At 44.8% G+C, this 17625-nt stretch overlaps 1 protein-coding gene across 7 annotated transcripts in view; it reads left to right on the top strand.

The window, feature by feature from the left end:
• Window positions 1-17625, top strand: part of RNF38 (ring finger protein 38) — a 293223-nt gene that overhangs the window by 228675 nt on the left and 46923 nt on the right. Inside the window, exon 1 of one of the 7 annotated variants that reach the window (XM_075825547.1) lies at window positions 15353-15639. The exons of 4 other annotated variants lie outside the window; for them this stretch is intronic. In XM_075825547.1, coding sequence (XP_075681662.1) covers window positions 15631-15639 — 9 coding nt within the window. In that variant the 5' untranslated portion in view covers window positions 15353-15630. Of the gene's footprint in view, window positions 1-15352; window positions 15640-16130; window positions 16220-17625 lie in introns of those variants that run through there. 2 more of the 7 variants (XM_075825549.1, XM_075825548.1) reach the window with 2 other exon arrangements.

Raw genomic sequence — 17625 nt, 5'->3', positions numbered from 1 at the left:
GGAGTTTCCCCTGATGTCACTGTCCAGATATGGACAGAGACATCAAGCGCTCTGTCCAGGAGCGGAATCCCCAAACACACGGGGATTCCGCTCCTTCAGGGAGCTAAAGTGGGGCTAGCACATAGCAGAGCAAGGAGATACCTCCCTGCTCTGCTATAGTGGTGTCGCTACTGCAGTAGCAGCCGCAGCAGCTGCTAGTGGCGCCATCGGCCATGGGAGGTGTTGCCGGGCCAGGGCACTTTTAAAACAAGCTGGGGAAGGGAGCGAGCGCAGTGCTCCCTTCCACCTGCTGTACACCCGGGCCCTGCCACACAGTGTAGAAACTTACCTCCAGCGTACAGCCATTCGTCCAAATGGCATAAACTCCTCCTACTCACATGCACTCTGCGCTGTGAGGAGAGCGAGCGACGGTAGACACGGCCGTCACTCGTGACACATTCCGGTGATGGCCGTGTATTACCCGGCCCCATAGACTTCTATGGGAGCCGGGCGGCCGGGTGAACAGCCGAAAATAGGGCAAGTCCCATTTTTTGACAGCCGGTTTTCCCGGGCCATCAAAAAATTGGTCGTGTGAATAGCCCCATTAGGGGTCTATTGTTCCTACTGCAGCCGGGTGACAGCCGTTTTATGAACGCCCGTCACCCGGCCGGGAAACCCTGTTGTGTGAATAAGGGCTAAGGCCTTATTCACACGGACGTGTCCGTTTTGCAATGCTTTAGGGTATGTTCACACGCTTAACAAAAAACGGCTGAAAATACGGATCTGTTTTCAAGGGAAAACAGCTCCTGATCTTCAGCCGTTTTTTAATCAAACTAGCGTTTTTCACGTTCGTTTCTGGAGCTGTTTTTCTATTGAGTCAATGACAAACGGCTCAAGAAGTGACATGCACTTATTTTTATGGGGCGTCTTTTTTACGTGGCATTTTTTGAAAATGAGGCGTAAAAAAACGCCCCGTCGGAACAGAATGCTGTATTTCCGATAGAAATCAAAGGGCAGATGTTTGGAGGCGTTCAGCTTCAGATTTTTCAGCCGTTTAACGGGACATTTATGGCCCAAAAAACGGCTGAAAATAGCCCGTGTGAACATACCCTAAAAGAAAAAAATGCTGGAAATAGAGCACTCTGTGTGTAATGAATCTATATAATATATGTGTTTCACTTTTTGAATTGAATTAGGCTGTGTTCACATCACCGTTGCCCTTCCGTTGAGGGGTTCCGTCTGGGGTTTCCGTCGGGTTAACCCCTCAACGGAAAGGCAAACGGAAACCTAAGCTTCCGTTTCCCTCACCATTGATATCGGCCATGGAAGTTGTCGCCGGGCCAGGACGATTTTAAAACAAGCAGGGGAAGGGAGCCACCTGCTGTACACCCCGGCCCTGCCACACAGTGTATTTCCAGCGTACAGCCATTCGTCCCAATGGCATAAACTCCTCCTGCTCACATGCACTCTGCGCTGTGAGGAGGGAGCGAGCGACGGAATACATGGCCATCACTCGGGACACATTCCGGTGATGGCCGTGTATTACCTGGCCCCATAGACTTCTATGGGAGCCGGGCGGCCGGGTAAACGGCCGAAAATAGGACATGTCCCATTTTTTGACGGCCAGGTTTCCCGGGCCATCAAAAAATCGGTCGTGTGAATAGCCCCATTAGGGGTATATTGTTCCTACTGCAGCCGGGTGACGGCCGTTTTATGAACGGCCGTCACCCGGCCGAGAAACCCTGTCGTGTGAATAAGGGCTAATAGTGCAGAGTTTTATAGACGAGCAGGTGGGGGGTGCATTGATGAAAAGATGTTTCTGCTGGGGTCTTTATTAAATCAATAAGCTTCTTCGCATGTTTAATGTGCAGTAAAGGGGCTATTATGTCATGTTTCTGGTCATTAAATATCAGTTCTGCTAAGCTTCAGAAACCTTAACATATATCTGTGAATTTTACCTACTTATCTGGATTGTAACATTATTATCGACATAAGCAGGGAATATTTGAATGACAAGTATGGTGCACGTTTACTCGGCTGTTTCTATATTTCCCATTGACGTTGCCATGTGCCGTACACCCCAATAGGTGCACACTAAGAGCCCATGCACACGACCGTAGCTTTTATCTGCAAATACATATCCGTAAGGCCTTACGGTAGTTTTTCACGTCCGAGGTGCATCCGTGCTCTGCGCTGCGGGACGCGATGTCTCACATCCCCCATAGTTGAGAGTCTATGGAGGGATGCGTGACGCGTAAAAAAATAGGACATGTCCTATTTTCTCACGGACCCTTCACACGCTCCATTGAAACAACGGCGGTGTGAACAGCCACATTGAATTATATAGGTTCGTGTGACAACCATTGTTTCAACGGCCGACACACGGATGTGTAGCACGTTTGTGTAAATAAGGCCTAATTGTGGATAAAATACTGACACATTCATTTCTATCTGCCACGGACACCTCCTCGTATATTTACGGGTGTGTGTCCGGGCGGTAGAAATGAGCCGTGAAAAATAGAACATTTCCTATTTTTCGCATCTACGGACCGTGCTCCTATATTTATTACTGTGAGCACGGTCAACAAATGCGGATGACACTCCGCGACCTGTCAGTGCAGTATTTGCTGACCGGAAATACTGCACGATCTTGTGCATGCGGCCTAAGGCCTTGTTCACACAGTGAAGATGTGCTGCAGATTTTGCCAGTATTTTTCAAGCAAGAACCAGAACCTAAACAAAAGAAATATATAAAGAAAGGCATTAGGGTAAGGCCACACGGTGCGGCCACGTTGCGTTTATATTGCGTTTTGAATCTGCAGCAAGTCATTTTTCAATAGAAGTCAATGGTGAAATGTTTGTCATGGACAGACTGCTGCTATTATATTACAATGTGTTTTTTGTGCGGTTGACCGCATTATGTCTGGCCGCATGCAGTTAATGACCGCGCTGCCAAAGTTGTTGCTGAACTGCTTGTTTTTGCTAACATTTCTGCAATGCCTTGTAATGAACTATATACAGGAGGCACCTAACAAACTTCAACACGGGCGAAAACTATGTCCATAAACTATGTGCGTACAAAAACACAACAGAACTGCAGCATAAGGGTATGTGCACACAGACGTTTTTTAAGCCACTCGCGTTTTTCATGGCCGTTTTTGGAGCTGTTTTTCTATAGAGTCAATGAAAAACGGCTCCAAAAACAGCTCAAGAAGTGACATGCACTTGTTTTTCGCTGGCGTCTTATTATGCACTGTTTTTCGACAAAGAGGCGTAAAAAACCTCCGTCGGAACAGAACACTGTTTTTCCCATTGAAATCAGTGGGCTGATGTTTGAAGGCGTTCTGCTTCCGATTTTTCAGCCGTTTTTCGGGACGTAAACGCCCCAAAATACGCATGAAAACACTACGTGTGCATATACCCTTAGAGACAAAAAACGCATGCAGTTGACCACATTCGATTTTCAAACGCAACAAAACCATGTAAACGATGCACCGTGTGGCTTTAGGCTGGGTTCACACGACCTATTTTCAGGGGTAAACGAGGCGTATTATGCCTCAATTTATGCCTGAAAATACGGCTCTAATACGTTGGCAAACATCTGCCCATTCATTTGAATGGGTTTGCCGACTTACTGTGCCGACGACCTGTAACTTACGCGTCGTCGTTTGACAGCTGTTAAACGACGACGCGTAAAATGACTGCCTCGTCAAAGAAGTGCAGGACACTTCTTGGGACGTTTTTGGAGCCGTTTTCTCATAGACTCCAATGAAAACAGCTCCAAAAACGGACGTAAAAAACGCTGCGAAAAACGCAGCGAAAAACACGAGTTGCTCAAAAACCGTCTGAAAATCAGGGGCTGTTTTCCCTTGAAAACAGCTCCGTATTTTCAGACGTAATTGCAGTTATCGTATGCACAAACCCTTACCCTTATAGGTCTGCTCTCCTGGATCCAATTCTGGTTTATAAAAAATGCAACCAAAATCTGCACTGTGTAAACAAGGCCTAAGCTGCTTGGGTGCATTTCTCAACTGCAATTCTAAAACCCAGGTCTAAGGGTATGTCCACACTAGGCATGAACACAGCGGATTTTATGCAATGGATTTCATTGCGGAAAATCTGCAGCAAAATACAGTAGCAGCAGTTGGGGTGAGCTTTGAACAAATCTCATCCACACGCTGCGTAAAAAATCCGCTGCGAAAACCGTTCATAAATTGACCCGCGGTGCGTATTTTTAATCCGCAACATATCAATTTATGCTTCGGAATCGCTGCTTTTCTGTTGTGGTTTTTTAATTCAATGGGGAGATAAAGCCCGCAACAAAAAGGCTGCAATTCCGCCGCAAGTCTCCATAGTCATGGCCCTCTGTACTCCGTCCATTCCCTGTAATTCCGCGCAGCATATCCGCCCTGTGTGAACATGGCCTAACAGTGTTGGAACAAGGACTCATGTATACGGCAAAGCACATGATATCTCTACATTCCATATTTCAGACCAGTAGTCACTCCATGTGCCTCCGTACAAAGGCATCAAATGGAACATGTCACATTTTTTTCCTCCTAGATAATAAAAAATCTCATCCCTCCATATGAAAATAAAGGGCTACAAGGTACAGTTCTAGGCCTTATTCAGGCGAACGTTGTATATGTCCGTGTGCTGTACGTTAAAAAAATTAACAGCACGCGGACCTATGCAATTCAATGGGACTATTCAGACGTCCGTGATTTTTCACGCAGCGTCTTTCCGTTGAGTGAAACTTACCGCATGTCCTAATCTGGTCAGTTTTGTGGACCATGTCGTCCATTGAAGTCTATGGGTACGTGAAAATCACGGACAGTGTGCTGTCCGTGTTTCCCGCACCATTTGCTAAAGAAATGGAGAGAAAAAAATTAATTAATTAAAAAATGTGCACCAACTATGACATTAAAAACTGATGCCACACGGAACTGAAATGCGTTAAATATGGTCCGTTTGTTGCGGACACGTTCGTGTGAATTAGGTCTTATACTACGGATCTGGCTTAGTGGTTTAGTTGCATTAGACTACATAATGAAAAAAAATATTAATGTAGTAATTAGTCTTGCAAGAGTTACTTTTTTTTCACCGTTACCCCAAAGAGCAGGGGCAGGATAAGAAAAAAAAAACCTGTCAGTTCTGGGGAACCCAACCTTCGTTATCTGTTCAAGGATTTCGGGGGTGGGGTGGGGGTCAATAGTTATCCCTGCTCGCTCTTGATTGAATTGGCAATAGCTTGTGTTCCATCAGGGGCCGCATTTATTATATACATACCGAGCAGCAGTTTAAATCTCCTGCCCATGTTTCACTGCCAGCTCTCTCCTAGTCTGGCTGGCATCACTGGCAATGTACAGCTGCAATTACGAAATAGCGGAGCTTGTCCAAAAGCAGAAAACGGTTTCATAAGAAGCAGGTAGTAAAATACTACCAGACCTATACAAACCTATCAATGTGTTATCGCTGTCGTTTGTACAAACTTCTTTTTTAATGAAATTTATATTTTGTATAACCTAGGGCCAAGTTCACACCGGAAAGTTGCAACTAATTTAGAATTATAAAAAGTATTGCATCTAGGGAAATACTACAATTGTGCTGTTAAGTACAAATGAACATGGAATTTCCAGTGCAGTCCAGTGTCCCCATAAGAAAAACGCAGTTGCATTTTGTGTTTCTCAATAGGGAAAAAAATAGAACATACAATAACAAAAAATAAATAAATACTCCGCAGAGGATCATAAATGCCAAGTGCCCTGCAACACTGTGTGAACGGGGACTCATATGAAGTGTGTATTCTATGTGCATGGCAGCAGAATGTGTTGACACTGTTAAATGATGGGAAATACATGAATAATTCTGCATCATTTTTCATGTATATTAACGTAAAATACCATACAAATGTTCTGTAATGAATACAGCCTTAGGCCCCGTGCACACAACCATAAAAATCGTCCGTTACGGACCTATTCACTTCTATTGTCCATGTACACCTTCCCGTTTATTTACGGGAAGGTGTCCGGGCCGTAGAAAGCCACCGCAAAAGATAGGACATATCCTATCTTTTGCTTTTCACGGACCGTGCTCCCTTACTTTATATGTCCGTCGGTGCCCTCAATTGCGGGCCGTGATTACGGGCACGGTCATGTGCATGGGGCCCAAGGCATGGGGCCTTACTCTGGTGAAAACAATATCTACAGCCCATACATAGGTTAAATTTCCGTGGCCAATTTTCCGATTACTGTATGTGTTGCGCATTTTGGATGAAGAATTCCATCATAGACTTCAATGTTATGTGAAATTCTGCACAAAAATCTGCAACACATTGGACATTACTGTTGCAGATTTTGTGGCATATTGCGAGGCCTCCCATGGATGGACAGATTTACCATCACTTACACCAGAAATTGAAGTAAGTTATGTTGCAAATCTACCGTCTGCTCATAGAAGACATAGATTTCAACTTCTGGCGCAGACATTGCCTCTTAATACATTTTGGGAATTGTACTCCAGTGCACTTAAAAAAAATAAAAATGGAGTGGATATATAACCATTGTAAATATTAGAATCTATTATGTTTATTGAAAGACATCATTACAACAATAAAATATCAATAAGGAGTCACACAAGCAGAAATAGATGGTCCCCCGGGGTCAGGGAATAGGAAAGGTCAGAATTGAAGAGCAAATTTAACATGAAGCCCCATTAAAATAGTAAATTAAGTGACATGTGAAGGAGTATAAAGTGCGAAGGCTTTGCGCCGGAACATGCTTTGCAGGGCGATATCCAAGTGATTTTTTTTGCATTAAAGAGGCTCTGTCACCAGATTATAAGTGGCCTATATTGTACATGATGTGATCGGCGCTGTAATGTAGATTACAGCAGTGTTTTTTAATTAGAAAAACGATCATTTTTGGCAGAGTTATGACCTATTTTAGCTTTATGCTAATGGGTTTCTCAATGGACAACTGGGCGTGTTTTACTGTATGAACAAGCGGGTGTTGTGGAGAGAAGTGTATGACGCTGACCAATCAGTGACCAATCAGCTTCATACACTTCTCTCCACTCATTTACACAGCACATCGCGATATAGTTATATCGCTATGTGCAGCCACATAAACACACTATAACGCTACTCATGTGTCATGACAATGAATATACATTACCGTCAGCCAGGACGGGATGTGTATTCAGAATCCTGACCACTTCTGTAGCGTCTCTGTGATTTACAGCATAGCAGGCATAGTCTCGCGAGATTACGCTGTAAACTGTCAATTACGCCTGCTGTGCTGTAAATCAACCACAAACGTTAGCGAAGTGTCAGGATCCTGAATAGACATCACGTCCTGGCTGGAGGTAATGTATATTCATTGTCATGACACTTGAGTAATGTTATAGTGTGTTTATGTGGCTGCACATAGCGATATAGCTATATCGTGATGTGCTGTGTAAATGAATGGAGAGAAGTGTATGACGCTGATTGGTCACTGATTGGTCAGCGTCATACACTTCTCTCCACAACGTCCACTTGGCCAAAAAGTAAAACACGCCCAGTTGTTCATTGAGAAACTCATTAGCATAAAGCTAAAATAGGTCATAACTCCGTCAAAAATGACAGTTTTTCTAAATAAAAAACACTGCTGTCATCTACATTACAGCGCCGATCACATTATGTACAATATAGGCCACTTATAATGTGGTGACAGAGCCTCTTTAAGGCTTTTTAACTTGAACCATCAGCATGTTTGACATTCTGCTATGTAATATATGCTACATGGACAAAAGTATTGGGACACATGCACATTACACCTACAGAGGCTTTATGACATCCTATTCTAAATCCATAGGCATTAATATAGAGATGGTCTCCCCTTTGCAAATAAGACATTACTTTTGAGAAGGCTTTGTACAAGATTTTGAAGTGGGTCTGTGGGAATTTTTTCTCATTCTTCCAGAGGAGCATTTGTAAGGTTAAACACTGATGTTGGACGAGAGGGCCTGGCTCGCAATCTCCGTTCTAGTTCATCCCAAAGGAGTTCGATGGGGTTGAGGTAAGGGCTTTGTGCGGGCCGGTCAAGTTCTTCCACACCAAACTCGCCCAACCAAGCCTTTATGGACTTTGCTTTGTGCACTCGGGCACAGTCATGCTGGAACAGAGAAGGGCCTTCCTCAAACTGTTCCCACAAAGTTGGAAGCATTTAACTGGCTAAGGGGATGTTCACACGCAGTGGTTTCAGGCGTATTTCGGGGCGTTTACACCTCGAAAAACGCCTGAAAAAACGGAAGCTGAACGCCTACAAACGCCTGTAATCAATGGGAAAAACAGCATTTAGTTCATACGGGGGCGTCTTTTTACGCCTGTTTTAAAAAACGGAGCGTAAAAAGTCGCTCCGTAAGGTGTATGTTCACACGACCTATTTTCAGCCGTTTTTCGGGCCGTAAACGCCCGAAAAATCGGAAGCAGAACGCCTCCAAACATCTGCCCATTGATTTCAATGTGAGAACGGCCGCGAAAAAGAAGTGCAGGATATTTCTTGGGACGTTTTTGGAGCCGTTTCCCTAGACTCTATTGGAAAAAGCTCCAAAAACGGGCGTAAAAAACCCTGCGAAAATCGCGAGTGGCACAAAAAACGTCTGAAAATCAGGAGCTGTTTTCTCTTGGAAACAGCTCTGTATTTTGAGACTTTTTTGACTCATCGTGTGAACATACCCTAAAAAGAAGTAGCATCTCACTTCTTGAGGCGTTTTTTGGAGCTGATTTTCCATTGGGCTGGGTTCACACGACCTATTTTCAGACGTAAACGAGGCCTATTATGCCTCGTTTTACGTCTGAAAATAGGGCTACAATACGTCGGCAAACATCTGCCCATTCATTTGAATGGGTTTGCCGACCTACTGTGCAGACAACCTGTCATTTACACGTCGTCGTTTGACAGTTGTCAAACGACGACGCGTAAAAATACAGCCTCGTCAAAAGAAGTGCAGGGCACTTCTTTGGACGTTTTTGGAGCTGTTTTCTCATAGACTCCAATGAAAACAGCTCCAAAAACGGACGTAAAAAACACCGCGAAAACGGCGCGAAAAATACGAGTTGCTCAAAAAACGTCTGAAAATCAGGGGCTGTTTTCCCTTGAAAACAGCTCTGTATTTTCAGACGTTTTTGGTCACTACGTGTGCACATACCCTTGAACACTATGAAAAATGCTTCAAAAAACGCCTGAAAAGAAGCTCCAAATTAAAAGAAGCTTAAGGGTATGTTCACACGGCCTATTTACGGACGTAATTCGGGCGTTTTTGCCCCGAATTACGTCTGAAAATAGCGCCTCAATAGCGCTGACAAACATCTGCCCATTGAAAGCAATGGGCAGACGTTTGTCTGTTCACACGAGGCGTATATTTACGCGCCGCTGTCAAATGACGGCGCGTAAATAGACGCCCGCGTCAAAGAAGTGACCTGTCACTTCTTTGGCCGTAATTGGAGCCGTTATTCATTGACTCCAATGAATAGCAGCGCTAATTACGGCCGTAATGGACGCGGCGTTCAAGCGCCTGCACATGCCGTTACGGCTGAAATTACGGGGATGTTTTCAGGCTGAAACATCCCCGTAATATCAGCCGTAACGGACGCCCTCGTGTGAACATACCCTAAGGGTATGTTCACACACACTAATTACGGACGTAATTCGGGCGTTTTTGCCCCGAATTACGTCCGAAAAATGCGCCTCAATAGCGTTGACAAACATCTGCCCATTGAAAGCAATGGGCTGACGTTTGTCTGTGCACACGAGGCGTATATTTACACGCCGCTGTCAAATGACGGCGCGTAAATAGACGCCCGCGTCAAAGAAGTGACCTGTCACTTCTTGGGGCGTAATTGGAGCCGTTATTCATTGACTCCAATGAAAAGCAGCGCCAATTACGTCCGTAATGGACGCGGCGTTCAAGCGCTTGCACATGCCGTTACGGCTGAAATTACGGGGATGTTTTCTCTTGAAAGCATCCCCGTAATTTCAGCCGTTACGGACGCTGCCGTGTGAACATACCCTTAATTTTCAGCTTCAAAAACACCTGAAAATCAGAGGCTGTTTTCTCTGAAAACAGCTCCGTATTTTCAGACGTTTTTAGTCTAGCGTGTGAACATACCCTGACATGTATTGATATGCTGAAGCACTAAGATTTCCCTTCACTGGAACTAAGGGGCCTAGGCCTTCTATGATAAACAACCCCATAGCATTATCCCTCCTCCACCAAACTTTGCAGTTCGCACAATGCAGTCAGGCAGGTAAAGTTCTCCTGGCATTCGACAAAGACATCCTTAGGCTGGGTTCACACAACCTATTTTCAGACGTAAACGAGGCGTATCATGCCTCGTTTTACGCCTGAAAATACGGCTCCAATATGTCGGCAAACATCTGCCCATTCATTTGAATGGGTTTGCCGACGTACTGTGCAGACGAACTGTAATTTACGCGTCGTCGTTTGACAGCTGTCAAAGGACGACGCGTAAAATGACTGCCTCGTCAAAGAAGTGCAGGACACTTCTTTGCAACGTAATTTGAGCCGTTCTTCATTGAAGTCAATGAAGAGCAGCTCAAGATTTACAGGCATCAAAGACGCCTCGCATAATACGAGGAGCAGCATTTACGTCTGAAACGAGGCAGCTGTTTTCTCCTGAAAACAGTCTGTCATTTCAGGCGTAAAAGCCTCTCATCGTGTGCACATATCCTTAACTGTCAGATAGAGAAGCGTGATTCCTCACCCAACAGAACACATTTGCACTGCTCTCGAGTCTAGTGATGGCGTGCTTTCCACAACTCTGTCGGACACTTGGCATTGTGCTTGCTGATGTTAGGCTGGATTCACACGAGCACATTAGGTCCGTAATGGACGGAACGTATTTCGGCAGCAAGTCCCGGACCGAACACAGTGCAGGGAGCCGGGCTCCTAGCATCATAGTTATGTACGACGCTAGGAGTCCCTGCCTCGCTGCGGGACAACTGTGCCGTACTGTAATCATGTTTTCAGTACGGGAGAGTAGTTCCATGGAGAGGCAGGGACTCCTAGCATCGTACATAACTATGATGCTAGGAGAACGGCTCCCTGCAGTGTGTTCGGTCCGGGACTTGCGGCCGAAATACGTTCCGTCCATTACGGACCTAATGTGCTCGTGTGAATCCAGCCTAAGGGTATGTGCACACACACTAATTACGTCCGTAATTGACGGACGTATTTCAGCCGCAAGTCCCGGACCGAACACAGTGCAGGGAGCCGGGCTCCTAGCATCATACTTATGTACGATGCTAGGAGTCCCTGCCTCGCTGCAGGACCACTGTCACGCACTGAAAACATGATTACAGTACGGGACAGTTGTCCAGCAGCGGGGCAGAGACTCCTAGCATCGTACATAAGTATGATGCTAGGAGCTCGGCTCCCTGCACTGAGTTCGGTCCGGAACTTGCGGCCGAAATACGTCCGTCACTTACGGACGTAATTAGTGTGTGTGCACATACCCTAAGGCTTGCATGCAGCTGCTCGGCCATGGAAACCCATGCCATGAAGCTCCCAGTGCAGTTTTTGTGCAGATGTTATTGTCAGAGGTTTGGAACTCTGCAGTTATTGAGTCAGCAGAGCGTTGGCAACTTTTATTTGCACTGTGAACCTCAGCACTCAGCGACCCCGCTCTGTAACTTTGTGATCTGCCACCTCGTGGCTGATTTTCTGTGGTTACTGAACGTTTCCACTTTGCAATGATACCACTCACATTTGATCATATAATATCTAGGAGGAAACATATTTTGCAAACTGACTTGTTACATCGGTGTCATCCTATTACGGTATCACGCTGGAATTCTGTGAGCTCTTTAGAACGACCCATTCTATCACAAATGTTTGTAAAGGCGACTGCATGGCTAGGTGCTTGCTTTTATACACCTGTGGTGAAGGGACTGAATGGAATATCTTAATTTAACGATTAAGAGGTGTGTCCCAATACTTTTGTCCACATTGTGTTTGTTGATATGGTGTTTTTTCTTTGTAAATTCCCCCCAAATGTTATTTTATGTTACACTTTCGAGAGTTCTCCAAGGATTTGCTTCAGCATGCACCTTACTGGTGGTGGTGGTAGAATTGCCAGGATAGAGATTGAAGGATCTGACAGAATATATGCTTCAGAACTGAAATCTTCCTTCATTCCTTCCTTCCTGTTGCAACATCTGGACAGAGGAGGGGTGAATATTCTTTGAGGGATTGTCTGCTTTAGATAAACCCTTTGCATATGTCACTAGACGGTAATCCCCTTCTCAGCACTTCATCTCTAAAGGGTATGTTCACATGGCAGCGTCCGTAACGGCTGAAATTACGGGGATGTTTTCAGGAGGAAACATCCCCATAATTTCAGCCGTAACGGCATGTGCAGGCGCTTGAACGCTGCGTCCATTACGGACGTAATTGGCGCTGCTTTTCATTGGAGTCCATGAATAACGGCTCCAATTACACCCCAAGAAGTGACAGGTCAATTCTTTGACGCGGGCGTCTATTTACGCGCCGTCGTTTGACAGCGGCGTGTAAATATACGCCTCGTGTGAACAGACAAACGTCAGCCCATTGCTTTCAATGGGCAGAAGTTTGTCAACGCTATCGAGGCGCATTTTTCGGACCTAATTCGGGGAAAAAACGCCCGAATTATGTCCGTAATTAGTGTGTGTGAACATACCCTAAGGCTTAGTTCACAGTTTTCAAAAGGCAGAAAAATAATTGCCAGCATTTTTGGACAATTTTTTTGTTTTTGCGTTTTTGTGGTGTTTTTTGCCGGCAGCCGTTGAATCAAATGAAAAAACCACGGGCAAAAAAAAACTATCAAAACGAATGCCTCCCATTGCTTTTAATGGGAGGTCAGGGGCGGAAACCGCTTGAAAAATTAGCATGCCGCTTTTTTTTTCTGCAAGCGGCCAAACGCCCCCTGGGGGAAAAAACGCCTCTGCCTCCCATTGAAATCTATGGGGGCGATTTGGGACGTTTTTGCAATTTCCGTGTCAAAACCTGCGCCAAAAAACTGTGTGAACTGACCCTAAGGCCTTATTCCGTCTGTGTTCGGTCCGTGAGATACGGACCATGTGTCAGCCGTACTTCCCGGACCAAACACAGTTCAGGGAGCCGGGCTCCTAGCATCACAGTGATCTAAGATGCCACTCACATTATGTACAAGATAGGAAACTTATAATGTGGTGACAGAGCCTCTTTAAGGGCTTGTCCACACTTAGCGGAATTGCTGCATATTAAAGAGGCTCTGTCACCAGATTTTTCAACCCCTATCTGCTATTGCAGCAGATCGGCCCTGCAATGTAGATTACAGTAACGTTTTTATTTTTAAAAAACGAGCATTTTTGGCCAAGTTATGACCATTTTTGTATTTATGCAAATGAGGCTTGCAAAAGTCCAACTGGGCGTGTTTAAAGTAAAAGTCCAAGTGGGCGTGTATTATGTGCGTACATCGGGGCGTGTTTACTACTTTTACTAGCTGGGCGTTCTGACGAGAAGTATCATCCACTTCTCTTCAGAACACCCAGCTTCTGGCAGTGCAGACACACAGCGTGTTCTCGAGAGATCACGCTGTGACGTCACTCACAGGTCCTGCATCATGTCAGACGAGCGAGGACACATCGGCACCAGAGGCTACAGTTGATTCTGCAGCAGCATCAGCGTTTGCAGGTAAGTAGCTACATCGACTTACCTGCAAACGCCGATGCTGCTGCAGAATCAACTGTAGCCTCTGGTGCCGGTGTCCTCGCTCGTCTGACACGATGCAGGACCTGTGAGTGACGTCACAGCGTGATCTCTCGAGAACACGCTGTGTCTGCACTGCCAGAAGCTGGGTGTTCTGAAGAGAAGTGGATGATACTTCTCATCAGAGCGCCCAGCTAGTAAAAGTAGTAAAACCGCCCCGATGTACGCACATAATACACGCCCACTTGGACTTTTACTTTAAACACACCCACTTGGACTTTTGCAAGCCTCATTTGCATAACTACAAAAATGGTCATAACTTGGCCAAAAATGCTCGTTTTTTTAAAATAAAAACGTTACTGTAATCTACATTGCAGCGCCTATCTGCTGCAATAGCAGATAGGGGCTGCAAAATCTGGTGACAGAGCCTCTTTAAGTGTATGGAACTGTGGACGGAAAATACGCAGCAGAATACAGTAGCAGCAAAGCGGTTGAGATTTAACAAACTGCATAAATATAGTCACCATCTCCCAGCATTGACAAAAACTACACGAATTCCACACCATTTTCTGCAGTAAAAACCTCAAGAAATGGTGCGGTTTTTCCACAGCAGAAATCCTGTTTGTTTCTGCAGAAATTCCATTTCGTGTGGACAAGTCCTATTAGTTTAACAACACCAAATTTTGACACACTTTTCACTAAGCAACATTTTGGTTGCTGTAGTAGTTTACCACAGCAGGCAGATGTTGTAGCGAATTTAAATATCCTGTTCACAAAATGCAGCATAAAAGTGAGGTTTAAAATAAAAACAATTTTATTTTTGCTTCAATGGAAAAGTATCACATTTTCATAGCAGAGCGGTTTCAGGCCTAACCTTCAAACATGAATATTTTGTGGTGTAAAATTTAGTCTGTTGCTGTTTTATGACAGGAAATTGTTAGTTTTATAAAGGTTTTATAGTTGGAAACTTATTCTATACAGTCTTGTGTTGTGTCTCTTATACACAATCGTTCAGATTGATGGTGCCATACACGTCCGGCTTTAGTCGTGCTAATGACTGGACATTTGCCCAGACCAAACATGGCGGCCGCATCCTGTTACGTCTCAACACAAGCACAAAGAATCCAATCCCTCCCATTCCCACAGCTTAGCTACTGGTTGAATCATCTGTGTGACTAAAACATGTCTATGAGTAAGTGATAACTCGGCGAGCGGAGAAGTCAGGTGTTGCCCTACAGCCATTTTCCAGGAGACCACGGTCAATTAGAAGAAGACCAGAGTACAAACATAACTCTTTCAACGTGAACAGCCGCGTGCTCTTCCGCTTGGGGATGTGCAATTCAAGCGGTGGCTTCTTCGCCTGCTCTCTATTATAAATGATCTAGCCTACCACAGAGATAAATCCCAGAGACGTAATGCGTGGCCGAAACGTCGCCGACATATTCAATCCTGGCAACGCCGACCCTTCTCGAGAAACAGCCAATAAACTCCCTCAATAACGCATACAGCGTTTCCTCGCTCTACTACCCAGCTCCTGGCATCATTCTCTAGGTATGTTTCCGTCTCTTAAAGGCAGTGAATGTGCTCCCCGCGCCCACATCAAAGATGACCGCGCTTCCTGGTGTGTTAAATCAAAGGTTGGGGCGGGGCACGTCCCCGTGACGTCACCAGACCCCAGGCCAAGGATTGGGGGCGGTTTTTTAGTTCTTGCCCAGGCCCAGATTATACAGTGAGGAGGAGAAGGCGGAAGAGGCAGTAGAGCGAGAAATAAATAAAGAGAATGGAGAGGGGTGGACTAGTGAGAAGCAACGGCCCCGGCGTGTGTAATAACCGTTGTGTACAATAACCGTCGTGTACCAGCGAGCCTCGTCCGGTGTGAAGAGCTTTCTCCGGTGGCGGAGGCGAGTTGTGTGTAACATTATGTACGCTGTATGTATATCTCTCTCCGTGCCTACATCTAGCATGGCGGGGTGGGGGCTGTGTACATTCATGCTGTGTATATGTGTGCTGTTCTCTATAGAGAGAGGGAGGGGGTCGTTGTGTATTAGCTTTCTGGCTGTACGTATAGGTTCTATATGGTCGTGCCTATACGTAGTACAGTGTGCTCTCTTTTTATTATATATATATATATATATATATATATATCCCTCTTTAGTATTATACGTGCCTGTATTGTGTATGTTTATAAAATACAACCATCTATTTACTATCTATGTATCTCCTGTACTGTGTATCCATCTTCTATATTTCCCTCATGTATTGTCTATGAAGGAGCAGTGACTCCCTATCTGTAAGTTTGTAACTTGTTCCATATTTAGTAGAGGGGCAGCAATATATGTATCCGCTGCCCTGTGCTGGCCGCAGACCCCCGCACCACCGGGAGGAAGGGGCGAGCAGCTGCCTTTGTCTGCTGCCTGTGTCTTTATCTCATCAGGGGAGATGGGTTTGTGCTCATCTCCCTCACAGCACACAGTATATTGGGTACTCCCGCAGCTCCATCTTCTCCGATGTCAGTGGATACTTGATATTTGTAAACAGATCTAGAGCCACTATATATTACCTAGAAAATATCAAGATGATTTTTGTACATAGATAAAATATAGGGTGTTTGCGCTGTGGACTTGGTTGATCTGTTTCTAGAAGTGGATTTCTATGGGGTGTATAGACTTTAGTTTTTTGCTTGTGATTTGGTGACAGTTTGGTTGCTCAGGTCTTTCTTTTTTAAGGATTGGGAGATTTTTCTATTTCCAATACACATGATTTTGCTTCTAATAAACGAGATGTTTATGTTGTGGTTAGCGTAGCCTTTTTATTTTCTGGTTGATGATGTAGTCACCTGAAGCTTACTTCGTATCCTCGTCCCTTACTACTCTGTTTTATATTAGACTACGCTTGCTAGCAGTTGGTACCTTTGAACCGACCGTATTATGGATCTGCATAAACAGCAATTCCCTAATATACCGATTATGAGAATTGCTCCCTTTTATATGCAGGAGGATTGCAATAATACGCTTGCAGGGCTATGGAAAATTTGTATACTGCCTATTGCCTTAGGGGGGCGCATCAGAATTCAGGCTCTTTACCATAGTCTATGGAGCTCTACTATGCTGACATGGAAGCCATGGGGACCGTATGTTCACCACGATCGCTAGATTACTACCATTATTAAATGGAGCTATTCTGACAATGAGTATATTGGGGCATTGTTTGTATGCCGTTCCCAACACAGGTGTTGAAAAACCAACTGCGGTTTTTACATTTGATAAACAAAGGCCTAAAAAAAAAAATTTTTTTTTAAATGTATGCATTTGTAAAAATTACCTCCAGAAATACAGAAGGGAAGTTTGAGGCAGTTTTTTTTTTTCTACCTGACAAACTGTAAACTAGGCCTTACCGGTCACGGCGGCTGCTATTTGTGACTAGCCGATTTGGACAGTATCTGCTAAGCTTCAGTGATCCTTGTCTCCGCTGTGTGCTTTCCTGCATCATATAGTGAGGTGTGCCTTGTAGTTTGCATATGTACATCCGCCGACGTGTGCACGTGCGGATATGTAGATACAATAGGATTTGTCAATAACCGACAAGAAAAGGAGCATCTGTGACTTCCCAGATTTGCATGCTTATATATGCATCATTGCTATTCACATCAACTGTCAGCCATGCCTGCATTCAGGACACCTGTATGTTATAAACCGGTTTATTCTCATGGGTATAGCCTATCGGCCAATAAGATGTTCTCTTATTGTTCTAATGTGAGCGTTCAGTAGGTGAGCTTTACAATATTTAGAAGGTGTTCTGGGCGGGGGCGGGGAGAGTACTTGTGTGGCGTGTCCTTTATAGTTTGTAGGTATAGGCTAAACTTAGACTGTTCGGTCCATTAGAAGATATTACTAATCCTCTGAATATTTCACTTCC

Source organism: Rhinoderma darwinii, chromosome 1 (genome assembly GCF_050947455.1).
Source record: "Rhinoderma darwinii isolate aRhiDar2 chromosome 1, aRhiDar2.hap1, whole genome shotgun sequence".
NCBI lineage: Eukaryota > Metazoa > Chordata > Amphibia > Anura > Rhinodermatidae > Rhinoderma > Rhinoderma darwinii.
The sequence above is the reverse complement of the archived record's forward strand: the minus strand, read 5'-3'. Positions and strand labels throughout refer to the sequence as shown.